This window comes from Heloderma suspectum, chromosome 10 (assembly GCF_057233095.1).
Source record: "Heloderma suspectum isolate Gila_16-S chromosome 10, 16-S_ref, whole genome shotgun sequence".
NCBI classification, from domain to species: domain Eukaryota; kingdom Metazoa; phylum Chordata; class Lepidosauria; order Squamata; family Helodermatidae; genus Heloderma; species Heloderma suspectum.
This window is the reverse complement of record NC_139467.1, coordinates 44,058,147-44,086,053: the sequence shown is the minus strand read 5'-3', so window position 1 is coordinate 44,086,053 and position 27,907 is coordinate 44,058,147. Positions and strand designations below refer to the sequence as shown.

The window sequence follows — 27,907 nt, the reverse complement described above, 5'->3', positions numbered from 1 at the left end:
CATTACTCCAGCTGTAAGCCAAGGAAAGCTTCACCTGCTGAATTTCTGTCTGTCATACCATATTATTTATTTATTTATTTATTGCATTTATACCCCACCTTTTTTCCTCTTGCAAGGAACCCAAGGCGGCTTACATTATCCTCCTCTCGTTTTATCCTTACAACAACAACCCTGTGAGGTAGGTTGGGCTGAGAGTCTGTGACTGGCCCAAAGTCGCCCAGTGAGCTTCTATGGCCAAGTGGGGACTAGAACCCGGATCTCCCGGCTCCCAGTCCATCACTCTCACCACTACACTACACTGGCTCTCATATTTAAAGCAGGGGTGTAGAACCTCAGGCCAGGGGCCAAATCTGGCCCTCCAGGGTTCCGTAGAAGGTCCCCCCCCCCCTTCCCTAAGGCGTAGTTACTAGCAGTAAGAGCTTTATGCTAAGATACGGTGGTATTTTTTGTAACATATGGAGAGCCCTAAGGCTGGATCAGACCAAGGGTCCATCTAGTCCAGCATTCTGTTCACACAGTGACCAATCAGCTGTTGACCAGGAACCCACAAGCAGGACACAAGCACAATAGCACCCTCCCACCCATGTTCCCCAGCATACTGCCTCTGATACTGGAGGTAGCACATAGCCATCTGGACTAGTAGCCATTGATAGCCTTCTCCTCCATGAACTTGTCCAACCCCTTTTTAAAGCCATCCAAATTGGTGGCCATCACTATGTCTTGTGGAAGTGAATCCCACTGTTTGACTCTGCACTGTGTGAAGGAGTCCTTCCTTTGATCTCCCACCAATCGGTATTTTGGCCCCACCCCCTTTGGCTTTGGCCCCACTCACCTCTGGAATGTGGCCCTGAGAGCGTCTCCAAAATTGGACTCGGCTGAAAGAGGTTCAGCATGCCTGGTTGAGGGAGTGTCAGCGGATTCAGTTGGGGGGAGCCAGGTCAAGACCCTCTGCAGATTCAGTTACTCACACACAGAATACAAGAGACCCCAGAATCAGGAGGAACAGGATTTATGTTGCATACTTAAAAACCACACAGCATTGGGGAACAAAAAAAAAGAAACCAGCTCCTACTCCAGGGCAAAAAATGCGGGTGGCAGGCAGGGAGTTGCGAGGCAGAGAGAGAGAGGCAGAGAGACAAGGTGTGGCAGGACTCTGTTGGGAGGAGGGTCTGCCCCCGTGGCGAATGACTGGCGTGGCTTACATGATGCTTGCTGGAGCGAAGACGGGGGCAACGCACAGGGTGTCTGTGATCTCCCAGCCACAGGACAGAGGGGTGCATGTGCTCTCCCGGTCCTCCTCCTCCGGGTGCAGCAGATTTCCCTTCAGGAGCTGGACAGCTTCCCTGGAACAAGTCCAAAGGAAAAAAATTAATCCCAGCTCAGTTTCTGAACCTGGCAGAAGGCAACTGGTGGCCATCTGACCAATGGACAATTCCCAGGTAGTTCCCATTCATTCCCTGCACTTAAAAACAGTGGGACTTTCTCCACCCACCCACATGCAGTAACCATTAGGGTGTAAACTAGTCTTCTGAATTTTAAAAACTTATCAACAACAGGAGTTTCTAATCTATGGCACTTTAAGACTGTCTACAGTGCTTCACATCCATTCTCCCAACGTTAACTCCAACAACCCCTGTAAAGTGGGTCAGCGTTATCATCCTCCAATTGCAGATGGGACACTGAAAGCACGTGCCCAAATCCACCTAGTAAGTTCATGGCAGAAGCAAGACTTGGACCAAGAACTGCCTGGCTCATTGCTTAGCCATTCAGCTCACTCACTTCAGGAGCTGGCTGGATTCCACTTTCTAGGATACGGCGGGGCCCTCCCAAATCAAAGCCCTCCCTTCCCTTCAGACTGGATTCCCGCTCCCCCTTTCCTGGCAAGGGGTTCTGGGAAATTCTCTCACCAGGCCATTCGGGACATGGCATAGTGAATTTGTGCTTGCTGGGCTCCACTGAGAGAGGAGGAGGCCGGCACAGTGTGGGCCCCCATGTTCTCGAAGATCAGCCAGTCCCCAATGTGCAGTTCAGGGAGCTCCAGCCCCTCTGCAATGTGGTCCAGCCCATCACCGGTCGGTCCCCAAAAGCTGCTGCAGTGCAAGGGGAGATCTGGAGAGGGTTTCTGCATGGAGAGAAGGGGAGGAAACAGCTCTTATCAGCTAGCCAGATTGCCGGAGATTCTCCATCACCATTAGGACTATAAACTTCCCTTTTACAAAAGAAAGTGGACTTTCTCTGGATGCTCCATATCTGCTATGATGCTACCCATTTTGTGAGCTTGCACAGAATCACAAAAAATCCACAGTCCGATATCAGTACAGTGTCTAAAAAGCATCATAGCTGGAAAGCAACCAACAGTTTATAGGCACCATCTAATAAGAGGTATTTGCAACAATGTTGTGTTGACACCGAATTGACTTGAGTTAGTCACAACAAAGTCCCGTTCTGTTGCTTAGTGGCAATTTCCATTTACTAGGTGGTGTCCTATCTATTCCTAAACAGCAAGCCCACCCATCTGCCCGCACCCCAGACCCCCCAGATCAGTCCATGGATTTTTGACACAGCTCAGGGAAGCACCCAGGAAGTTGCCCCAACGCACCTTCTGCTGGGATGGAACGATGTGCATGAGCACTCCAGGGTCCTTACCTTATGCAGGATGGGGACGGGGCAAACGTTGTTGAAGATCACCAAGCCGAAGGAGCTGTAAACACCATCATTAATATGGTAGATGAAGCTCTTCTTGCCACCAGGGTCTTCTCCTGGGAGAGGCAGAGGAAATGTGGCAGAGGTCACGTCAGGGATGCCGGAAGTGGCGTATGGCTGAATGCCAGCACCCAAGGTCGCCCCGTGCATGGCTGTGGCCTCGCTCTTGACTCGGAGCACACACCCCCACCACCCCACTCATTGCACGTGGTAGTATTCTGACTAGCCACATGCATCTTTAGAGCTTACAGCCAGCACCAAAGGTTGGCAAGGTTGGGCAGTTGTGGGAGCTAGGTCACTTAAAGGGCCTGCCAACCAGGGGCATTGCTAGATTCTTAAAAGATCCAGGGCACAGGCCCATAACACAAATTTGCACATATATATATATATATATATATATATATAATCTCCAAGGCTAAGCGGACCTCTAATGTGTGTGTGTGTGTGTGTGTGTGTGTGTGTGTGTGTGGTTTGCTTACGTACATGTATAGATTACATACATAAGAAGCGTGCACTGGCCCCCCACCCCACTTCAACTCAGACCCCGATTCAGCGTTTTGGAAAACATCCTGCTTCTGCTCGGGCCAGTTTGTAGTCAGTCCACTTCAGCTCAGCACCAAACCTGAGTCAAGGTTTGGAAAAATGAGTCTTTATGCTTCCTGTTGACTACCATGGGAAACTAGGAAAAAAAACTAACTTTTTTCTCTTGGTCAGAACTAGGGATGTACAAATCCCTTACCTGGCTCCATTCAGGGGCATCCACGGTGGGGGGGGAGGCAATCTGTCCCTCCCTCTGGAATCCTGGCCGGCTGGCTCTGCTCCGTGGCGAGTCTGTGGAGCCGCCAGTCGGGCCCATCCACAGCTGGACTACTGTCTGCTGCCAGGCTGCTGCGGACACCATTTGCATCCCTATGTTAGGCCGTGATAGGCTGCGTATAGATTTACAGAGCCGATCACGGCAAAGAGCAGGGACGCAAATGGCGTAGCAGCTGCCATTTGCGTCCCTGCTCTTTGCCGTGATAGGCTATGTAAATACTTGGCGAGGGAAATGGCAGCCACAGACTGGGGCCGCCATTCACACCTGCAGACAAGGGCAGTGGGCAGCCAACACAAGGTAGGGTCCGTCCCGGGGAGGTTTCATGGGGTGGTGGTGGGGATTTCTCCGTTCCGTGGTGGAATTCTCTAACATCCCTAGTCAGAACTGGATGTTAATTTCAGGCACAGTAGCCACATAGAAGGGGATTACACCTGCCCAATGTCAGAAAAATAGGTGCAGAGTTTATATTTTGATTTTCTTTTAAAGGGAACTGCCAATAACAGTTATTCTTTGGAAGCATTGGATAAAATTTTTAGGATTCATTGCCTCATCAGAGGAGATCATGTCTCCAAATTTCAGAATAGTAGTCACAAGGGTTTTTGTGCAAGGGTGGCCTTGACATTTTGAGGTCTCCAAAAGAGGACATACATATCTCCCTATGTTCCTTGTGGACCATTGTTCTGAAAATTACAGACAACCTAGAGTTGTCCCTATGTAAGAAACCAGCAAAGTTTCAGAAGGATAGGTGCAGCAGTTCATGTGGAAGGGGAGTTCTCCAATTTGGGAGAGGGAGTGATTTGCTTTCCTTTCTCAATAGTTTTTGGGTAAATTTGTATGAAAATGCACACGTCATTAGAGGTGTACCACAGGCAAGAAACCTGCAAAGTTTCTGAAGGATATACATGCATTCTAATTTAGAATTACTAGAATTTATTTACATTTCCACCAATGTTAGAGCAGAGGAACATGTGTGGGAAGTCGCTATTGCAGTCATGTCCTGCTTGTGGGTTTCCTATGGGCATCTGGTTGGCCACTGTGTGAACAGAATGCTGGACTAGATGGACCTTGGTCTGATGCAGCACGATTCTTCTTATGTTCTTAAATATAGAGTACCTCTGAGCATGTGTAGAATGTTTTTCTTTCACTACTGAGTACTTACATTCCCCCCCCCACTAATTCTATTCCCCTCCATGCAACCATCCCTTCTCATCCTACCATCCTCCAGGAACTCTTCATAAAAACAGATGTCTTGTTCTGTGCAATTCCTCTCTGCCTCCTCGTTATGCACAAGCTCTCATTGTATCTTCCTCCCCATAACTTCATTTGTGCCAAGACTTCACCAGGATTCAGCCAGTGACTGTTTTCAAAACTAGGGCTTAGTTATGGAGAAACTCTGAGCATGTACTAAGTGCCTTTCCCTCACCACTGAAGCTAGAGTTCATGCAAAAAAAAAACCCAAACCCACAAATGACAAAACATGTATAGGACTGAGCTGAAAGGGTAGTCAATTTATTAGACGGAATTGGGTAGGCACTGTATTAAGCTTGCAGTACCATGCTCACAGCTCAGGTCTTATTTCTGAGTAAATATGCAGAACATCAAGGTGCAAACCTCCCTGCAAAAGTAACTTGTGCTGGAATCCTATGCACACTTTCCTGAGGGTAAGCCTCATTAAACATAATGGGACGTCTCAGTAGGCGTACATAGGATTGCATAAATTAGCAACATTTATCTCTCCTCCACTTAAAAAACAAACCCAAAACTCCTGTTTTTTTAATTAAAGCTTTCCGTTCATAGGAATTGCATGTACTTACATTAACTTTATGAGGTGAGGTGGCTGAGGGTTTTCTCTAGCTTTTTTAAAACTGTAGAACCTATTTAAAAGCCCCAGCAGTTTCTCCATCATGATGTCACATAGTCCTAACTCTACCTTTGGGATTGAGTCCTACAGTTATTTAGGAGAAATTAAAGTGGAGGGAGAGAAAGAAGTTTGTGGAGGCTGATTGGATCCTTTGCCGTACTGAAGCTACTAAACTTCTGCAGAAGCCAAAGGTTCCAGTTTGGGCCAGTAAAACCAGATTCTGTGTGAAATTCTTCCCTTCCTTCTCCCTCTTCAAAATTTCACTGTAGGCAAGCTCCCAACAGTGGGCATGTAAGAGCAGAAAAGTAGGGGGAGAGAGGTTTTTTGCACCTCAAAAACAAAAAAAACCTACACTAGAGATTAGAGATAGTGACCTCCTAATGGTCACCTTAAACAGCTTCTGATTAGGATCTCTAATCCCCTGGGTGACGACAGTTTTTACTTGATTTAGACTTTGAGAAAATGAAACTTTACGCATGGCTAGTGCAAAAGCCACTGGACCTGTCTGAAATTTGGTAGGTTCAGTCAGCTCCATAGGGCCTGCTAGGTCCCCAAATTCCATGAATTTATCTGGAAGCACAAAAAAATTATAGCTATTTTGACACATTTTCTTGAAAAGAGCAAACTTTACCTGTGACTAGCACAAAAGTCACTGGACATAACTGCCTGAAATTTAGCAGGTTCCATCAGCTCCATGGAGGCTGCCAGGTTTCCAGATTCTGTACACTTATGTGAAAGAACAAAGCAATTATAGCTCTTTGCTTTGACATTTTCTTGAAAAAAAAAGCAAATTTTACCTGTGGCTAGCACAAAAGCCACTAGGCCTGTCTGAAATTTGGCAGGCTCAGTCAGCTGTATGGGGGCTGCCAGGTTGCCAAATTCCATGCACCTATGTGGAAGCAACAAAAATTTATAGGTCTTTGCTTTGACAATTTTCTCGAAAATAGCAAATTTTACCTGTGACTAGTGCAAAGGCCATTAGACCTAGCTGCCTGAAATATGGCACATTTAATCAGCTCCATGGGGGCTACCAAGCCTCTAAATTTCATGTATTTATCATACGAACTAAAGAAGTTATGGCCGTTTTTGTTTTCCAATGCAAGTCAATGGAAAAATGTGAAAAAATTGCGATTAGGACAGCTCAAAAGATCCGGGGCACAGATCAAAAAGATCTGGGGCCTGTTCCCCGGAGAGCCCTTCTGTAACAACGCCCCTGCTGCCGAATTGCCACTACTTTGGCAATGCATCCAGCCAACCTGGAGGCAGCATGCTCTATCCAGGCCCTACACCCACAAAGAGCAGCCTCCAGGCTCCCAAGTGATATGCCCCACTTCTTCCCACCTCTCACAGGCTACGGAACCTCTTAAGAACATGAAAAAGGCCCTGCAGAACCAGACCGAAGGCCTACCAAGGCCAGCACTCTGTTCCCACAGTGGCCAACCAGAAGCCCCATGGGAACCCCACAAGCAGGACACGAGTGCAGGAGCACCCCCTCCCCCATGTTGCAATGGGATCTTCCCATCCATGCTCCCCACCCACTGGTGTACATAGGCATAGTGCCTCTGAATCTGGAGGTAATTTAGTCATAATGACTAGTAGCCATGGATAGCCTTCCTCTCCATGAATTGGATTAATCGCCTTTTAAAGCTGTCCAAGGTAGCGGCTATCACTGCGTCTTCTGATAGTGAATTCCATAGTTACACTATGCACTGTGTGAAGAAGTATGTCCTTCTATCTGTCTTGAATAATCCACCATTTAGCTACATTGGCTGTGACCCCAAGTTCTAGTATTATGGGAAAGGGAGAAAAACGGTCTCCCCATCCTCTTTCTCCACACCATGCATAACTTCATACACCTCTATCGTGTCCCCTTTTTCTAAGCTACTCACCTTCTCTCTAAGTTAAACAGTCCCAGACGTTGTAACCTTTCCTCATAGGAGAGTTGCTCCAACCTCTTTTTTACAGCTTTTTTAGCTCTACAAGATCTTTTCTGAGATGCACCTAGTCATTAAAGGTACCCCATCTTAAGCCAAGTTGCCCAAGAATCCCCCCAAAACTGGAACTGGCCCTAGCTTAGAACTTAAATCAGAACTGCCTGACCTGGAACCCAGGCTTACAACAAGAAGAGTGGTAGTAGTGGGAGACTCCTTGCTGCGTGGGATCAAAACCCAAGTATGTTGCGAAGACCCGTGGACTCGCCAGGGAAGTTGTCTCCAGGGAGGACAGATTAGAAATGTGACTGAAAGGTTGCCTGCACTCATAAAGCCCACTGACAGGTATCCCTTTCTTCTCATCCATCTGGGAACAAATGATACCGCCAAGCGGCGCTACGAAGAAATCACGTCAGACTTTGAAGCTTTGGGAAGGAAACTCAAGAACTTTGGGGCCCAGATAGTTTTCTCATCCATCCTTCCAGTAGTTAGAAGAGGGATAGAAAGGGAACGAAAAATACTCCAGGTGAATGACTGGCTATGAAGGTGGTGCCGACAGAGATTTGGATTCTGGGACCACGGGTACTTCCTGGAAGATGGACTGTTGGCAAGGGACAGGTTGCACCTCACAAAGGCTGGGAAGAATGTGTTTGGCCACAGCATGAAGAACTTCATCAGGAGGGCTTTAAACTGAATGCTACGGGGAAGGGAGATGTAAAGTTGGGGGTAACAGTGGATGAAGGTTCATGCGCCACAACAGAGAGAACAGCTCTAATAGCGCCCAATAATAGTCTTCACAAACATGTAGGAAGAAAGCCAGACCATGAAGAACATGGTCTTCGATGTCTATATACTAATGCCCAGAGTATGGGAAACAAACAGAACAAACTTGAACTCTTAATACAGGAGGGAAATTATGATTTGATAGGAATAACTGAGACTTGGTGGGATGACTCTCATGACTGGAATACAGCAATTGAAGGATATAACTTGTTCCAAAAGAACAGGAGGAACAGAAAGGGAGGTGGGGCTGCACTGTATGTGAAAAATACATAACTCTGCACAGAAATACAGGAGGATGAACTTGGTAGCCCCATCGAGAGCATCTGGATCAAAATAAATGGAGCAAAGAATAAAAGGATCCTGGTGGTCGGACTCTACTACCGGCCACCCAATCAAGGAGAAGACGAGGATGAAACTTTGGAAAAGCAAATTGCCAATCTTTCAAGGAAGCATGATGTAGTAGTAATGGGGGACTTCAATTTCTCCAATATTTGTTGGGAGACACATTCTGCAAAACATGGCCCCTCCAGGAAATGCCTGACTTGTGTGGCGGATAACTTCCTCCTACAGAAAGTAGAGGAAGGAACTAGAGGATCGGCTATCCTTGACTTGATCCTAACCAACAGAGATGACTTAGTGGATAAAGTAGCAGTTACAGGAACTCTAGGGGAAAGCGACCATGTTGTACTTGAGTTCTTGGTTCTAAGGGAAGCAAAAGCCGAGTGTAGTCAAACGCATACCCTGGATTTTAGGAAAGCTGATTTTAATAAACTCAGAACAATGATCAGTAAGGTCCCATGGCAAGCGACTCTAACGAGAAAAGGAGTCCAAGATGGGTTGGAGCTTTTAAAAAAGGCAATTCTCAAGGCACAATTACAAACAATTCCAACAAGAAAAAAGGGGGAAGACAACAGAAGAAGCCAATGTGGCTTCACAAAAAGCTAAGAGATGACCTGAAAACAAAAAAGCACATATATATAGGAAGTGAAAGGAAGCCAAGCTACAAAGGCAGAGTACAGGCAGGTAGCACAGAATTGCAGGGATGGCGTCAGGAAGGCTAAAGCTGAGAACGAGCTGAGGTTAGCGAGGGATGCTAAAAGCAACAAAAAGGCTTTCTTCAGATTCGTGCATAGTAAAAGACAGAGGAAAGAAATGGTGGTTCAGCTATTAAATGATGGCAAAATGATAACAGATGACAAAGGCAGAGGTGCTCAATTCCTACTTTGGCTCAGGCTTCTCCCAAAAGAGGGTCTATGACCCCCCTGGCAAAGGCGAAGTACAGGCTGAAGGGGCAGGATTGCAGCTTAAGATCGATAGACCTAATTACTTTGAATGAGTTCAATTCTCCAGGGCCAAATGAACTGCATCCTAGAGTAATAAAAGGAACTGGCATAAGAACTCTCAGAACCACTCTCTATTCTCTTTGAGAAATTATGGAGGATGGGTGAAGTGCCAGATGACTGGAGGAGGGCTAATATTGTCCCTATCTTCAAAAAGGGCGAAAAGGAGGAACCTGGGAACTACAAACCAGTCAGTCTGACATCAATCCCTGTGAAAATTCTGGAGCACATGACAAAGCAATCCATCTGGAAGCACCTTGAAAACAATGCAGTGATTACTCGAATCCAACATGGATTTGTCAAGAACAAATCCTGCCAGACGAATCTGATCTCATTTTTCGATCAAGTAACCTCCCTTGTGGACTGTGGGGATGCTGTGGACATCATATACCTCGACTTCAGCAAAGCTTTCGACAAAGTGCCTCATGATATCCTGATGAGCAAACTAGCTCAAAGTGGGCTAGATGAAACAACGATCCGGTGGATCCACAGTTGGCTACAGAATCGGACTCAAAGAGTACTTATCAATGGGACCTTCTCAAACTGGGGAGAGGTAATGAGCGGGGTACCGCAGGGCTCAGTCCTGGGCCCAGTGCTCTTCAACATTTTTATTAATGACTTAGAGGAGGAGGTGCAGGGAATGCTGATCAAATTTGCAGATGACACAAAATTGGGCAGGATAGCTAATACTTTGGAAGACAGAAAAAAATTCAAAGTGATCTTGATAGACTGGAGCGCTGGGCAGAAAACAACAGAATGACATTTAATAGGGATAAATGCCAAGTTCTGCACCTAGGAAAAAGAAACCAAATGCACAGTTACAAGATGGGGGATATGTGGCTGAACCACACTACAAGTGAGAAGGATCTTGGAATTGTTGTTGATCACAAGCTGAATATGAGCCACCAATGTAATGTGGCTGCAAATAAGGCAAATGCTATTTGGGGCTGCATTAATAGAAGCATAGCTTACAAATCCCGGGAAGTACTAGTTCCCCTCTACTCAGCACTGGTTAGGCCTCATCTGGAGTACTGTGTCCAGTTCTGGGCACCGCACTTTAAGAAGGATGCAGACAAACTGGAGAGGGTTCAGAGGAGGGCAACAAAGATGATCAGGGGACTGGAAACAAAGCCCTCTGAAGAGAGACTGAAAGAACTGGGCATGTTTAGTCTCCCTTGAGGGCATATATGAGAGTGCTCTTCAAGTACTTGAAAGGTTGTCACAGAGAGGAAGGCCAGGATCTCTTCTTGATCATCCCAGAGTGCAGGACATGGAATCATGGGCTCATGCTACAGGAAGCCAGATTCCGGCTGAACATCAGGAAAAACGTCCTGACTGTTAAGAGCAGCATGACAATGGGACCCATGGCCTAGGGAGGTGGTGGGCTCTCCCACACTGGAGGCTTTCAAGACGAGGCTGGACAGCCACCTGTCAGGGATGCTCTGACTTGGATTCCTGCATTGAGCAGGGGTTGGACTCGATGGCCTTGTAGGCCCCTTCCAACCCTACTATTCTATGATTCTATGGAAACTACAACCCCATTTTTCATTAAAACCTTTATCTTAACTTTTACAATTAAGCCACCAAATAGTCAAAAACTAATAAAAAGGAGGTACAGAAGGGATAAAGGGAGCTATAGGGGGAGAAAGCTTGGGCAGAAAGAAGCTCGTCACGTTTTATGTGGGTGGGCTTTGGCTACTCAGTGAGAAGGGAGGTACTCTCCACGCATGGAATACACTGTTGTTAGCTTCACAACTTCCACAGGGACAAGTCCCTGCCACTGAAAGTAGCTTCTGAGTAGGCTATCCCCTCACTCTAAGGTCACAACTGCGGAAAACAGTGTTCAGATTATGCGGGGAAAAGCCGCCTCCTACTGCTACGGTGTGGAAAGCAAGGATCTCTTCTGCTCATTGTAGGGTCCACGTGGAAACTCTCCCATTACCTGACTAAACCTACCATCGGAGCCCAGTTGATCCAGGGGAGCCTCCTTCTTGGCAACAATGTTGACCGCTAAGGTAAAGGCTGAGTCCACATAGTAGCGCCCCAGTTCAGCAATGATCTCCACCCCACAGCCTTCTGGGAAATACAGGTCCAAGGCAGAGTTGACCACAGCTGCTGTCTGAACGGTTCAGAGTGGGGTGGGGGGACGAAAAGAATCGAAGCCTGGCTGTTACAAACATGCGGAACTAAAGCCCTCAACAGAACATGACAAGCTGCCTGCAAAAAACAGGCGGCGAGGGGCCAAACTCACTGTGACATCATTCACACCAATTAGCAATTCTGTGAATGGTGTTCTGAGGATCTATAACAGGCACAGGTCAGGTGTGGGGATCCAGATCAGGACTGCAAAGTGGGTTCAAAGGGTTGAAGCCCCCCACCCACCCACCCACATCTCGAGCAAGGAACCTGATTGCCCCCACCCCATGCCAGCTATTAATTCTAAAAAATAAATTTCCACAATTACTAATGAAGTCATACCATTCATAATTTGGCCCGAGGTTTACTCTTTTGCCCTTGAGAACCCCAGACCAAAGAATCCGTGCCCCCTTCGCTGCCTCAGGCAGCAGCCACTGCCATGTCCTCCGTAGCTTTCCCCCTACCCTGAAATTAAGATTTCCTCTTCCACTTGGGCACATCTACAGGGCGTGTGCATTCCTTTGAGTTCACACCGACAAGAACATGTCAGCATCATGTGCCCCGAGACTGCGCCCACACAGAAACCAGGACTTCTTTTTTTTAATGTAAGATTGTTATAATTTGTCTTAGTGAAACGCCCAGCATGAGGATGGGTGAAATGATGGTGGAGGCAACAGGGGAGCCTTGAACCATGCAAGGACAGGGGTGGCGCTGGTGCTCTGCACAGAGGCACAGCGTCCACGCTCGCTTTCCAGCAGGTTCCCACTGGCCACCCAGAGAAGAAATTCGAGCCGCTCCACAACAGCATTCTCAAGCACAGCACTTAACTTTTCCCTGCAGGAATGAATGGCACCATTCTTTTCTATGGGAGGAAGTAAAGGGCTGCACTCATAGATGCCTTTGGGGTGGGGGCCAAATATGCCCCAGTGAACCAAGGTTCTGGGAGGAGGGGCAGCTTTATCCCCAGCCTCTCCAGGTAACACTGGTAAGGACCCCTGCCTGAAACCTTGGACAGCCCTGCCAGCCAGTTATCAGCAATACTGGGTTAGATGGACCCAGGGTCTGACTCGTGTAAGGCACTTCCTGCATTCCCCAACTTGGTGCCCTCTGGATGTGTAGGACTACAACTCCCAGCATCCCCAGCCAGCTATGCCGCAAGCTGTAGTCTCAACACGTGTGGAGGCCACCAGGTTGGGGAAAGCAGAGCTACCCTCTGGCCCCTTCAGGAAAACTAGAAGGAAAAGACCGAGTAGCAGCACACAGCCTTCCCATGGGTAGTGCTAGAACTCACCGCTGTGGACACAGGTTCCCCGGCAGGCCCCATCCAAGCCATGGCCAAGTGCAGACAGGCTTAGGCTCAGCAAGGGTGCTGCAGAGGGGGCACGGGGGGGGGCACGGGGGGGAGCTCAGTGCTAGAGCACATGCTTGGCACGCAGAAGGCCCCACATTCTCCACGGGACCTCCAGACAGGGCTGGGAAAACGCCTGCCTGAAAGCCTGGAGAGCCGTTGCTGCCAGCCAGAGTCGGCAATACTGGGCTAGATGGAACCAGGGTCTGACTTGCTGTAAGGTAGCTTCTGGTGTTCCTAACTGCCCCCGCCCCGCAGCTCTTCCCCAGACTGCAGCCTGTTTGCTCTGCCCCAGAGGACAAGGACTGGTGTCCACTGTCCTGCCAGGGTCAGGCCCCCAGCCACCAGGTTCCAGGACCTGAGAAGCAGGTGTCCCATCCAAGTGGCCCAGGAGCAGATGCCTGGTCCCAAGCAAGCAGAAGTCGAGATCCAGAGCAGCAGACAAGGGTCAGAGGGGGCGCATGGTCAACGGCAGCCAGAGTCAAGATCCAAGGCAGGGGCCAGGGGACGGCCAGCCAGCCAGGCCCCTCCTGCCATAGACCAGCTGCTCCGACTGGGGAGCAAATGCTGAGGGTGGGGCTTCATGGGGTCTGGTGCAGCAGGATTGGCCCTTGGGGTCTGCGGGCCAGAGGCTCAGGCAGGCCGGAACTGCAGCCCAGACGGTGCCCTTGAAGCCCAAGCGCCGTCCGCCAGGCTTGCCCGAGGGTGCTCCCAGACAAGGCTTTTATGGCACCATTGCCCTGCTTCATCCACAATTGGGGGGGTGGGGTGTCCAGATAATGTCTTCCCCTTGTAGTCCTCTCATGTTTCCCACCGCTTCTTCCATCCCTTTTCTTGCCAGAAAACTCCATTAAGAAAAGACAGAGTAGGTGCCCAAGGCCTTCCGACTGCTAGCACCCACAGAAATGGAGGGCTGGTGGTACAGGAGGCAGGGTGGACTGCTGGGAGCCCCACTTCCAGACCCCCGCCCCCAGGTCCTTACAGCCATCAAGAACTAAGCCCTGCATCGGCTAGCCTGGATTCTGTTCCTTGGTCCTCCTCTCTCTGATGGTTCAAGGCCTTGTGCTCATCCTCACGCTAAGTAGCCTAGGCCGAGACCATTGTGACTCGCCCGAAGTCCACCTGCTGACTGTTGTGACTCAACAGGAATTTGCGCCCAGGCCTCGCACACGCAAACCCGGCATGGCCCCAGAGTGGCTACGGGCTGCTTTCTCAGTGGCCCGCTATCTGCTCAAGGAGAGGGAACCAAGCAGGAGGACCCGTACCTCTTCGAAGCGCCCTCTGGACTCTTCGGCACCAGGAAAAACCCCTCCAACGTCCAGGAGATGCATCTTGTAGCCCAGCTCTGCGCCCATTTCAAAGACCAGGCGAGCATCTGCTATGGACTGAGTGAACACCTGAGGGTCGGTACAGCTGCTTCCAATGTGGAAGCTGGAAAGGAAGGCAGCTGGGTTGCTTAGTTGCTTTTTGGAAGTGTTACTCCATTAAACCAGGGGGTGGATGAGCCACCCGCTGACCCAGTGCCCTGGGGGCTCTCACTTGTCCCCCGTGCCCCGCTGCTTGTGGAGGCTGCCAATGACTCAGTCCTGGTATTGTAGGCACCCATGTTGCTCCCTTCCCAGTCCCAGCCAGATACAGGGAGTGACCGCAGCTCAGGGCAGAGCACTTGCTTTGCAGGCAGAAGGTTGCAGGTTCAATCCCCAGCATCTCCAGGTAGGGCTAGAAGTGTCCTGCCAGAAACCCTGGAGAGCCCTTGCTGCCAGTCAGTGTGGACAGTTCTGGGCTGGATGGACCCAGGGCCCGGTTCCATATAAAGTAGCTTCCTGTGTTTGACCTGGGTCTCCTCCTTGCCTTTGGAAGGGTCTCACAGAAGATGTCTGCTGCGAAGCTATGAGATCCCTGGACACCCCTGTCCCCACAAGACAGCCCCCACCCCAGCTGCAGCGGCATCTCCACTGCGAACAGCCCGTCACTATGAACAGCCTCCGCCTGGGGCCCCAGTGTGCCCAGCCCACCCCCCATGAGCCCCCCATGGCATTTGAGGGTCTTCCCACCCACAGGGGGATCCATGTAATGCCTGTTTGCCCTGCATCATTAGCAAACATCGTTAGCGGGGCTGTGGCCAATTGACAGTCACTGTGAGCCCCAGACGATGGGGCAGGAGCAAGGGCAGCAGGAGAGCAAGTGCTGGAGGCCCAGTGGGCCTGTCGAAGAGGCTGGGTGGGCCAGAGGCAGCGGCTAAGGAAAGGCCCATGACAGAACACCGCCTTCCTTGCCTCTCCTAAACGAGCGCAAGGAATTCCACAGCCTACCTGATGCCAACAACCTCAACATTCATCTCCTTTGCAGTCTCAAGTAGACGCCGGCAGGTTTTCAGGGTGGCGCCAAATTTCATGCTCAGACGGGCGGAGGACCTGGAGTCATCGGTAGCCAGGCACAGAATCATTCTGTGGAAAATGGGGCAGGCAGGTGGGGAGAGCAAACTCAGCCAGCTACTATTGCTATTGCACTTCACCATTTACTTAGTGCCAGCGCTGCACGCAAGGCAGGCACAGAGAGATGCCATCATCTGGGAAGGTACTTGAAAAGTAATGCAACTGCACTGGTGATGCAACTGCACTAGTGGGGGAGGAACTCCTCCAGTGCAGCATCCAGGATGACTTATACAAATGGATCACATTTTCATATCCTCTGTTGTTTGTTTCCTCATTTCCAAGATCCAGATTGTCCCAAAATGTAAATATGCGGACCGACATGTGGGCTCCACAAGTAGGGGAGTCACACAGCACAGCTCTTTTTGGACTGTGCCATTTCAGACTGTTGGGAAGGGGGAAGCACGTTTGACTGAGCAACCCTACGTTTTTTTTTAGAAAACCCTCCCTGCACATAGCAGGGATTGTGGAGGGACCTACAGTCCAAACATTAAAACTGTTGCTGCAGTGGAACTAGCCCCATTTCCTCCCACCTCTGCAACGTTAAGGGCCTGGGGTGCCCGCCACCAGACTGAAGGGGAGGGCATTCATCTGTCTTGCCCCTCCCGCCATGGGTCAGTGGTGTCAAGGCCAGACCCTGACCCTACTCGGACAGAGAAGAGCGCCAAGGAGGGAGATGACTGGGCAGTCTCCAAACTGGCGACGCCAACAGAGGCTTGTGCAGAGGCAGAGCCCAAGCTGACAGTGAAACCTCCTTCCCTCATGCCAGAGGAAACAGCTCTGCTCCCTTCCTTGGACGAGGGTGACACATCCATGAATGGCCAGCAGCTCATGACAACCCTTCCTCTTCCATCCTGCCAAGTCCAGGAGACACACCTGCCCCACTGGCACGCACAGCCCCTTTTGCTTCCAAGCAGGTTCCCTCCGGGGGGGGGGGGTTGCTCCGATCTCGTTCTGCCAGGCTCTGTAAGCCAGCTCCAGGCCACGACCAGAGTAGCACTCTCAGAGCATCTCGGATCCGGCTGAATCCTGAACCTTGCTGCACTGGGAGCTCCCGGCAGGCCTGGCTCTCAGCTGCCTGGCCTGCGCCTGGCCAGAACATTCCCACCCTCTCCAGCCTGGCGCAGGACAGAGAGAGGCTGCCCACTTCAAAAGGATAAAGAAGAAAAGGCATCCATTCATTTCACGGTTCCCGTTTTAAAAACCAGCTGAGAAAGAGCTGAGAACCCGCTCTGGAGACAAGGGTGGGAAAGCCGAGTTTGTTCTATCATAGGCCCCAGCTCCTCAGCGCTATGCACAGCTGGCTCCTGTTGCAAGCTCACAGGGCCATTTTCCCCGCTGAGCCCCACCCTGGACCAAGACAGGTCATTTGAGCAGAGCGCAGTGAGCCCATGTCCGGAGCAGCACCAGCACTCAAATGCTGCTATATCTGAATGCACCCCCGCACAGCCTTCCCCAACTGGGTGTCCTCCAGATGTTTTGGACTTCATTTCTCATCAGCCCCAGCCAGCATGCTAGGAATGCTGGGAATTGTATTCCAAAACACCTGGAGGGAACCACATTGGGGAAGGCTGCCTCCACCCTAGCCTTCTCCTTGACCGCCTTGGTTGTTCTTCATGAGGGCTAGAAATTCTCCTGCTAATTGAAAAGCTGAAGCTTTCAGGATTCCAGCAAAGATCCCTGGTGCTTATCTTGTTTAAGATTCCTCATTTTTTTGTTGCCATGGCTCTTCTGTTCACTGCAACTCCCCCCGCACACACACCTGCAGATGCCGCATGCCTACCTGGCAGACAGGTGGCTCCGTGCTACCTTCCCGAGCTCCACTTCATTGTCAAAGGTCATCAGCTGCACCCCTTGGCTAGCTGCATATCTGATCAGGGAGATCTGCTTGCAAGGGCTGGTGCAGATGATCCTGTCTGGCGGGACTCCAATGCTCTTCACCAGTGCCATCTCTGTCTGAAGGGTCAGAGCAAATGTTATTGGAAGGACTTGGCTGTCCGAGCTGTTCTCAGATCGGGAACCCCACAAGTTCCTGCACCACATTCTAGTTCCTGAACCGCCAAGAATGCTGGTGGGAGGAGGGGACTGCAGCCCTTCCTACAATCCAGGTGAGCCCTTGCTGCTGCCTATGGCTACAAGGCCTGATGCACTCAGGCAGGGGCTCAGCTGCCCTGCCCTTCTCTCCCGTGCTTACAGGCTCTGTTTCCTGGAGGTTGTTGCCTCTGTAAATGGACAGGTCCCCTGTTCTGTCCAGCCCTGTGGTACCAGCTGGATGCAGCAACCTTAGGAACTGTGTCTCTATCTCTGGCTTTTTGTCCAGGCTACAGTCTGTCTGGTCAATTGCTGGGATTTCTCCCCTTCCAGCACCTGCGGCGAAGATGGCTGTATATTTAAAGAGATGTTGCAGTTTTCACCTGCAGTGTGAGCTGGGCTTCCTCCCAGCCATTGGCATGATAGACCTATGTCCTACCAAGATGAATGCTGGTTCTGCTCTCAGTCTCCCCCTCTGTGTCCCCACAGTTCAGGCAGACTGTTCACTTCTTTATTTTTTAAAGTGTCACATGTATTTTAACTGTTTATACATATTGAACCTGCACTTTAAAAACAGCAGCCACGGAAATATTTTAGAAACAGTTGCAAAACTCTTCACCACCAAAAGTTGGTGACATCTAGGCACTAGCCAATCAGCACCCTCCACAACTGCCTCTTGCTACAAACTTAAGAGAGCTGGTAGAGGTTGTTTTTTCCTCCTCCTCTTTTCCCCAGAGCTCAACTTTGGATAGGAAATGAGAAGTCTGAGCTGGACACCTCTAAGCCATCCCCACTGGTCTGTGAAGGATACACTTTGCACTAAGGATACTACAGCTTTATGTTTAGTATTGAATGCCTGACATTGCCACAAAGGGGGGGAGGGCTGGAAGGCGAATCTCTTTTGCAATGGATACTGTGTGTGTCTTGCAAAGGGATCTGAAGCATGGAGTTCTAGGGCCCTTTGCCGGGCGGGGGTCACGATCAGTACACGCGCATTCTCCCCGTGAAGCCATCTGCGTACTATCAATGCATTTTAATTCAATGTTATTGCCACCAATGTGATGGCTTGAAGACAGTTTGTATCTCTTAAAGCAGGGATGGGGAACCTGATAGGGCCCGTGGGCTTTCCCCATCCGGCCAGCAGCTTCTTCTGCTGGTCCTGCCTCCTCTGCCACTGAAGCGAAAGCTTGACTCCTCAGTCAGCAGCTGATCCAAGACAGGAGTTTTCCCCTGATCAGCACTGAAAAATGCTTAGCACTCAAAGTGACAGAACACTACAATGAAATAGCATTTATCAAGAAAGAGGAAGGGTGATTAAAGTTCAATACATCTGCTTTTCTTCCCATCCATGGATAGGTTCCTCCCTATCAGCAACATATTTTATACTGGCAGGATACATGGGTACTGGTAACCCATGTAGACAGTTCACCAGACCCTCACGAGGGCTACATGTGCTCTTTGCTGAATAAAAAAGGCTCGGTCCAGCTTCTTCTCTGAGTGAGCTCACTATCCAGGTTCCAGTGTTCCTACCTTGTTGGCACAACCAAACCCGGCCCCCAGACCTGCCAGCATCTGAACCACTCCTTTGCTGTGGTTACACTTCAGGGCGTAGAAAGGCTTGATGCGCGGCAAGGCTTTGAGGAGGCGCAAGTGCTTCTTCACCACATCCTCGAGATCCGCCACAAAAAAGGGCTCTCGGCTACCCTGCAGACAAGGAAGGACAGCTAGAAATTCTGGCTCTGGGCCAACACATCCAAATTATTCATTTGCGCATTTTACACTCAGCCATTCAGATGGTTCTCAGGTGAGGTGGCTTACAATTAAGGTGGTCACCTATTGCCAGCACACTGTGTGCTCCCTTGGACTTGGTCTGGAGAGGCCCAGGTTCAAATCCCACTCCCCTAGCCACAGAGCTTACTGGGTGATATTGGGCCAGTTGCCACCTTCAGCCTTACCAACCTCACAGGGTTGTTGTGAAGATAAAATGGGAACATCTCATGCTAACCACTCTATATTTCTGGGAAGAAGGAAGGGTAGGATACAAATGGGACAAATACACTCAAAACTCTGCACCATAGTTACTCAAGTGCAATGAGAAAAGCTGAATTCTAAGACCTGTGTAGGTTATGTGCACCTGCATAATGGCTACTCGTATTCTGTGTAATTTATTCTGCTTCTGCAAGTCATGGGGAGGAGCAAAACATTATTTATGTATTTTATTTAAAAAGATTTATACGCTACTTTTTAGGGTAACCCCCCATGTGGCATTACAAAGGGCCCTGAAGCAAGTTCCTTGCCCTGCTTCCTGGGAACCTGGTTTGTCCATTCCTCAGGCTTCCAAGGTTTCACAGAGATTTGCACACACACTATCCAGCGTATATTCTTAACTAGAAGGGCTAGAAACTTGGATGCTGTTATCTTTAAGTGAAACTTGGAATTCTTATGGAGTTGGATTCTGCAGCCCCACATTCTGTGCTTTTTCTGTACTTCTACAGAACACAGAACAGTGAGTGCTACATTTCTAAAGTGAGAGGCATGGAGGCTCAAGACTGCCTAGGATTGTATCTTCTGACCTAGACCCTCTTCGCCCTAAGTTCAAATTGGCTGATCTACTGATGGGTAAGCCTATCAAAGGCTGCAGCCCTATTTTCCATGAAGGAGAAGGTTTTAGCAAACCAAGCACAACTCCTTCCACTTGACTCTTCATCTGTTTGGAAGATGCCCTTCCATCACTTACGACGGATCCAGGCTCAGAGACAGGATGCCACTGAATACCAGTTGCTGAGTACCACTGCCTTCTTGTCCTGCTTCTGGGCTGTCCAGATGCTTTCCACAGCAGCCAGGCAGATGCAAGGTGCTATACTATACAGCCCCTTGGTCTGATTTACCAGGGGTCTTCCTATTTTTGTATCGCTGATGACATGGAGACCTGATGGGGATTTGTCCCTATTTCAACCCAGTCTTTGTTGCTGCTTTTACCACCTACTGGCAAAGATCCAGAAGGCTTCAGGTGCTTCCAAACTGGATGTTTCCTGTGGGATAGCCACACCTTGGGTGCTTCTAGGTGGATGGCTCCTAGTGCTGCAGTCAAAAGGCCTCGTGCAGCTATTCCATCTTTCGTATCTTAATGGATTTTCTGCAGCGAGAGAAAAAACGGAAGCAGCAATGGGAAAACCCAGCAGGGTTACAAGTAGGGGACATTGTTGCCTGGACCCCCATGAAATGGCACATTTAAAACCGCAGCTGGAAGCACCCACAGTTCACTCACTTTTTACAGGCCAGTGACATGATGCTGGGTGCTTCCTGGCGAGGCTTTATCATACCCTCGCCCTACCTCATTCACAGAATTGCACAAGGGGTCCCAACATCACGATCTTCAGTATGTAACCCTCTCATGTTTTCCCACTGCTTCTTCTGTCTTTTTTCTTACCAGCAAAAATCTGTTAAAGAAGAAAAGAGCTCTCCGCCTGAGACACCTGCTGTCATCCAGTCATTGTCCTTCTGCATTTCCCCTGTGTGTCTTCTATCTTTTTTCAGGCTGTACTATTATCTTTCTAGCCAGTGCTATTTTAGCCACTTTTTTTAATTGATCTTTCAATTTGGGCTTTTTTCCTATTATAGGCAATTTTGCCTATTCACAATTAAACGCAAAAGCATTTAACACAAATTTTAAAAACTGATAATAAAAAAGTATGCTTCCATTCTAGTCTTTTCACTCAGTGCCATTTTATCAGTGTGTTTATTTTTCTTGGGGGGGTTTCCAAACATACTTAAACAATCACTGAAATTTAAAAAGCATTTCCCGTGCATGTTTGTAAAACGTAACTTTAAACACTGATAGGAAAAAAGGGATTAAAATGGTTTGCATCGCTATGTCACTCTGCCCACTGGTGTGGACTCAACAGAGCGGGATGTACACACACACACACACACACACACCATGCTCTCTGCGCCTCTCCCCCTCCCTGAAGCGTGGACAGCCAATTGTCTCTCTCTGCCTCTTACCGTCTGGGCAACCTCAAGGAGAAGATTCTCCAGAAGATCCCTGGTGGTGAAGCCCTCCTCCACCATCATGATGTCAGATTCATCCAAGTACCTGGTCATTGTTACCATCGAAGGAGGATAGTGCTTCTAAAGCCTCTGTTAGCAGGGGGTATAGTTTTTAAGTATGCAACACGCTGTGGAGGAAACAAAAAACCGTGAAGGCAGCAGGCTGCTTCTCAGTCCTGTGAAAGATGCTCTGCAACAGTAGCTGCCCTCTCATCGTCTGCCATCATCTTCCTCCTTCTCAGCTGGCCAGGAAAGCCAGAAATCTCTTTCCTCTACCTGAATACTGAACCTTTCAGGAGCCCCTGGACCCTTATAGCTGCTTTGCTTACACGTTTATGATCTAGGCTCCTCTCCCCCTGGCCTTAATGACTCCAGTCCTTTTACTTCCCCAATGTGGAAGTAAAACCAGTGGTGTCGTGGAGCCAGGCTCACAGGGTCGAAGCACTTGGACTTTTTGATTAGCAGGGCTGATGGTATCATCCGCCACCCACCTCTGACTTTCCTGTTCCCTCTGAGCCTAGCTGTAGTCCTCACAGTAGCTAGGGTCTGGGGATGGATTTTCCCAGCAACAATATACTGGTATGGAGTGAGCTAACCCATGTACACATATAAACACACACACACACACACACACACACACACAGGTCTCCCAGCTACCTGCATTTCCTGAGCTGTCTCCCAGCTACCCCAGCCACCTGCATTTCCTGAGCTATCTTTGAGGGTGTGGCTATGGGACTTGGTATGATGTGGGCCTGTACTTCCAACATTTACCACTACACCACTGGGTAAAATTAAGACAACCAAGGCGGAGATCTGCATTTTCATGTGGACCCCTCAAATCTACAGACCACCATAGCTGTGCCCTGATGGTGTGAGAAAAATCAAAGCTTGAACTTGAAGCCTTAGAGATACAATTGCCTTCCCTGTTCATCTACCCTGACACCCTCTTCACCTTGCTGCAGATGTGCATATCCCACCATCCACTTAAAGACTTCCCCAATAATTTTTTAAAAGCTATGTTTGCTGTTGTCATTACTCTCGTGCTTTTCATGTGCATCAATGTACGTGGCTCTTAGCAGAATACACGTAAGCCAGAATGACAGGCCCCTGTCCCCAAAGAGTTTGCAATCTACAGTTCAGCCATGGGAGACACAACAGAAAGAGAGGAGGGCAAACCAAGAAGCAGCAGGCAGAGGGAAGGAGTGAGAGCTCAGCACAATGAGAGACATATGGGGGCAGATGCAGGGTGCTCCCAGATGGACAGCTCCTAGCACTACCAATGAGAAGGCCTTAGGCAGCTGCTCCATCTTTTCTTTCTTAACAGAATTTCCATGAAAAGATGGAAAAAGCAGTGGGAAAACACAGGGGGATAAGGAGTTGAAGACAACGTTGTCTGGACCCCGTGTAAAATTCCATGGACGAGGCAGGGCAATGGCGCCATAAAAGCCTCATCTGGAAACACACACACACCCCACAGCTGCACTTCAGTTGGGGTGGGGGCAGAGACTAAGGGGTCAATCAAAGGCTTCCTAGAAATGATGGGTTTGGAGGAGGAATTTGAAAGAACAGAAAGAAGTTGCACCACTTGGCCATTGTGACAAGGAGCTTCAGACTCTGGTGAGTGGCTACTTGAGGGGGAAAGAGGAGCTGCTATTGCCCCCTTACCACAATGGGACTTGCGTTCCAGACGACACATCAACCAATAGGTCAGCCATGATTCTGCCTCACTCCCGCCAGCATGCCCAGCCTGGCCAGCACAGGAGAAGTTCACTGATCTGTTAAAGGCCAACAGTGACTTCTGGATGCCAACCCACATCCCCTGTCTGCAGCATGCTGTGCCTGAGGGGAGGACAACCAGAGGCCCTGTTTGCCTGGCATGTGCACAGCAAGGCACAGCATGCGGCCCTTGCCAGAAACAACCAGGTTGGCAATTAATTTTCCCAGAGGGCCACTTGAAGAAGAGAGTGAGGGAGGGGCAAGGGGCCAAGAGCATCTCACCCTACCTTAAGTCACCAGCTCATCAATTAAGGGAGTGATCCTATGTGGATCGATGGTTGCCTCTGACCCCAGGGCGTGTAGGGTGGGATGAGCGGCGTAGGGTGTGGTGAACCCTGGAGTGTAGGGTGGGAGGCATGGAGAGGAGTGGATCGCCTCCTTGCTCCCCCTGCCCCACTTTCAAAGCTAGGCAGCCGACTTCGGCTCTCTAGCTGCAGGGCCTCAGAGCGTGGGAAGTGGCAGCTGGATGACACATAGGATGTGTCATGCTAGCATTTCCGACCTCCCCGCCTGCCTCCGGGAACGCCCCGTTTTCGTCACTCTGCACTGCTCTTACAAGGGTGGAGCACAGGCCCAATCCATGCTGCCTCTGAGGCAGCGCAGGAGGGGGTGGGGCTCAGTTCTCCAGGAACTGACCTCGGAGCACAGGCTCCGAGGTCGGTTCCCAGGAACTGACCTATCCTATGGCTGTCTAGCTGCTGACTAGCAGCCTTAGGATTGCAGCCTCAGGCTACAATTCTACACTCACTTACCTGGGAGTAAACCCCACTGAACTCAACAGGACTTAGTTTTGAGTAAATAGGTATAGGATTGTGCTGTAGATGTTGCAGCTCTAGTGGGAACCATGTATACTGACTTGAGCTCTTTGGAGATAAAAAATACAGCCAGCAGCTGGAAGGCAGAGGTAAAGCATCCATGCGTGTGGCTTTCAGTAAAGGCTGAGGCCCCCAAGGATTGGCAGAGCCCAGGAGTGGAGCACAGGGCTTACAGAAGGTCCTTGATTCAATTCCCCTGGCCCTCCCCCCCTCAGGTGGGCTCTGCTAATAGCCCAGGCCTTCCCATCTGACCAGATTATCGTGCTGGAGGAAGAACATCTGCTCAATTTTCCCTTCCGGTCTCTAACGTTAGAGTGATAAAGACCGCTTTTTCCTTGCTACTAGCACTCTCCACTCCCTCCCCCAAAACTCTGACCCATGCATCCCAACTGTGCCTCTTTGCCAGGGACTTTCCCCACCTCTGCCTCAAGGTTTGCCTTCAGTGGAGCTTTGGGGTGAATTTCGTTCAGCACGAGAATGGCTGTTCTTGAAGCACCAACTAGAAATGGGCAGGGGAGGTGCGCACACATGCACCACCTTTGCAGCCCCAAAATTAGCAGGGAGCAGATGTGTCTTATTTATAGTGCACACGCATGAACGCTAAGTCTTCCCTTTCACATGCTGCAGCTAGAGAGGCTCATTTTGAACTGTTACAGGATAGTGTACATTTTCCCACTTCAGCACCCTTTTGCTTTTAAATCATATGGCCAGATTCAGGCTGCCGCTAGGTTGATTCCTTCGGGGCTGTCTGAAAACAAATGCACGTGCGCTGCTTCCCCCCTTGCCTACAGAGATGCTGAATGTTGCTAAATGTGTTTGTGCATTGCCAGGTCCACTGCGATATCAAACAGTCTATTGCATTTTCTTATGTTTTATAAAAAGGAAACTGCTCAGGTTGCTTTACTAGTACCCTTGCTGGACAGGCTGCAGCAGAGTAAAAGGAATGCAGTACACAGCAGGGAGATAAGAGTTTTCAGCAATATGGTGTTTGGGGCTAGCTTAGGGAGAGACCCCTGGCCTGTGACCAGTATCCACGAGTGTCTCTATTTTCATTTGTGAAATACTGAATGGGACATGTTTGCCTTTGTTGCAGCGACCATAGCAGACATGCACATCGGAACTGGCCATCCAAGTGGGTTTTTTTGAGAAAAGATCTGTGAACAAGAAAGTAGATCCCCAATGCCTTCTGCTCAAGCAGCTTTCAAGAAAGAAAGAAAGAAAGAAAGAAAGAAAGAAAGAAAGAAGCCACTGGCATGACCAGTTCTGACATTCAAAATGTTTTCCATGTGATGGCAAACATCAGAGGAACACCTGGCAGGGTGAGCAGGCTAGCTGCTGAGCTAGGCCTCCAGGGTGGGCTACTAACGGAAGGGGAGACTGTTCTTCTCCAGAGGTGAGCTGCGGGAAGTTTTTGCCTGAGAGAGAGACAGATAAAATCCATGCTGTTCCTGATGCTCACAGACAGTTTTCAACTTCCACAAAAGTTTGCTCTGCAAGTGTTTTAATCAGCCAAGAAGCAGAGAAAATAAGGCTGCTGGACACAGAGCAGAGGAGGCGGAATATGCAACACAGAACGGCACAGGAGAAGGTAAGTGCCCATTTCCTGGCTAAGGGAACTGCTGAATTGTATGGCAAGGAAAGAATTTAGAGGGGAAAGGTTCTGTGGGAAATCTCCCTGGCCTAGTCCTTTGCCAAATGCCACAGAGACAAGATCAGACCTTTTCATCTGGAATGCAAAATTGGGCAGGATAGCTAAGACCCTGGAAGACCGAAACAAAATTCAAAGTGATCTTGATAGGCTGGAGTGCTGGGCAGAAAACAACAGAATGACATTTAACCGGGACAAATGCCAAGTTCTGCACCTAGGAAAAAGAAACCAAATGCACACTTACAAGATGGGGGATATGTGGCTCAACAACACTACAAGCGAGAAGCATCTTGGAACTGTTGTAGATCACAAGCTGAATATGAGCCTACAATGTGATGTGGCTGCAAAAAAGGCAAATGCCATTTGGGGCTGCATTAATAGAAGTATAGCTTCCAAATCACATGGAGTACTAGTTCCCCTCTACTCAGCACTGGTTAGGCCCCATCTGGAGTACTGTGTCCAGTTCTGGGCACTATACTTTAAGAAGGATGCAGACAAACTGGAGAGGGTTCAGAGGGGGGCAACGAAGATGATCAGGGGACTGGAAACAAAGCCCTCTGAGGAGAGACTGAAAGAACTGGGCATGTTTAGCCTTGAGAAGAGAAGACTGAGGGGAGATATGATAGCGCTCTTCAAGGACTTGAAAGGAGGTTATCACAGAGAGGAAGGCCAGCATCTCTTCTCGATCATCCCAGAGTGCCGGACATGGAATAATGGGCCCAAGTGACAGGAAACCAGATTCCGGCTGAACATCAGGAAAGACGTCCTGACTGTGAGAGCAATATGACAAGGGAACCAATTCCCTAGGGAGGCAGTGGGCTCTCCCACACTGGAGGCATCCAAGACGAGGCTGGACAGCCACCTGCCAGGGATGCTCTGACTTGGATTCCTGCATTGAGCAGGGGGTTGGACTCGATGGCCTTGCAGGCCCCTTCCAACCCTACTATTCTATGGTTCTATTCTATTGTATTCTATGCATTCATCCACTCCGGGGTAGGCTCCACAATCACATGTGGGAATTCCCACGCCACTCCAGCTACGGATTTACACACAGAATGAGTACATGGTTATGGGCACAATGGGATGACTCATCAGTCTCAGAGGGTCGTTTTCCTAAACACAAGTCTTCTGACCTCCCCATAAAAACGCAAGACCGCCACCCACTTTCGCTGTCTGGCTGCAGGGAGTTTGCCACCCGTGTCTCCTAAAGAAAAACTCCGTTCGGAATCTTTTAAACCACACGGTGGTAGTCGCAGTCAAGGCAGTTAAGGCGAGGGAGGAGGCGGGCGTTTTCATTGCCCTTTAGGGGTTTATGGGTAAACGGGCTTTTAAAATTCATTTTTAATAGGTTTCCGTCAAATATAGGTCCCACCTTTGCATACGTACCAACATCTTCCTTCTTTTCTCTCTCTCTCTCCTCAAAGAGGCAAACCCACAGTAATGACCGCAGGGGCAGAACTGGGGTGGAGGGCGGGGAGAGGCCGCCGTGCCAGGGTAGCGAACCCAGGATACGAGGCGAGGACGCGGTCGCCCCGCCGCCCGCCGCCTTCGCGGCGAGGGCAGCGCGCTCCCCTCCTGCGCGCCACCCCGCCCCCGCCGCACAGGGCCTCACCAGGTCCCGAAGCCTTCCTCCTTCCCGGCTGGCTAGGTGTAATGCCAGGGGGGCTCTCCGGTGAACTCTGAGCTTCCGCAACACCCCGAGGCGCAGCTGCTGCTGGGGATCCGAGGTCTCTGCGGGGGGGGGTGACTTGGTTACCAAGGCGCTCGGCAGGCGCCCCGGCCCCGCCGCCCCCATCGCCCCGCCGCCCCCATCGCCCGTACCGGCCCCGGCTCCGCTCCACCCACCTTAAAAAGCATTTAAACGGATTTTGCCCATGGGTCTCCCAAGAGTGAATACAGGCTTCGGCAGTGGCTCCTCCTCCTCCGCCCCCCACTCCAAAGCCCGCACCATGCAGAGCGGCACCGGCTAATCCGGGGCGCGGGCGGGGCGCCGGCCCTTATACGCCGGCGGCGCCCTCCGTCCATCGCCGCTCACAAGAGTCGCCCCGGCAACCAGGCGCAGCCGCCCGATTGGCCGCGGGGCCTCAAACGAGGTCCGGCGCGCCGTCCTCTCCGCCCCGCCTCTTCCGGCCGCCGTCTGCGGCGCGCGGGGGCCCTTCCGGGCTGCCCGCCGAAGCGGGGGCCGGCGCCGGCGGAGGGGCGGTGGCCGCTCTCGCCGCCGCAGGCTGCTGTGCGG

At 50.2% G+C, this 27,907-nt stretch overlaps 1 protein-coding gene across 6 annotated transcripts; it reads right to left on the bottom strand.

Annotated features, from left to right (window-relative positions):
* Positions 1-978: 978 nt before the first annotated feature.
* On the bottom strand, positions 979-27,718 carry AZIN2 (antizyme inhibitor 2). 6 transcript variants are annotated; one of them, XM_084816139.1, is made up of 11 exons: positions 27,517-27,718; positions 27,284-27,402; positions 21,388-21,560; positions 18,913-19,086; positions 17,135-17,307; positions 15,232-15,366; positions 14,185-14,350; positions 11,392-11,554; positions 2,647-2,759; positions 1,908-2,122; positions 979-1,343 (listed from the first exon to the last, which is right to left on the bottom strand). In XM_084816139.1, the coding sequence occupies exons 3-11, from the start codon at positions 21,493-21,495 to the stop codon at positions 1,199-1,201; spliced, it is 1,392 nt and encodes a 463-aa protein (XP_084672265.1). In that variant the 5' UTR covers positions 21,496-21,560; positions 27,284-27,402; positions 27,517-27,718; the 3' UTR covers positions 979-1,198. The 6 variants fall into 6 exon arrangements, with proteins under 6 accessions (XP_084672265.1, XP_084672266.1, XP_084672264.1 ...); XM_084816140.1 differs by having other exon boundaries at positions 993-1,343; positions 27,058-27,402; XM_084816138.1 differs by having other exon boundaries at positions 993-1,343; positions 27,058-27,402; positions 27,620-27,718.
* Between the last annotated feature and the right edge of the window lie 189 nt (positions 27,719-27,907).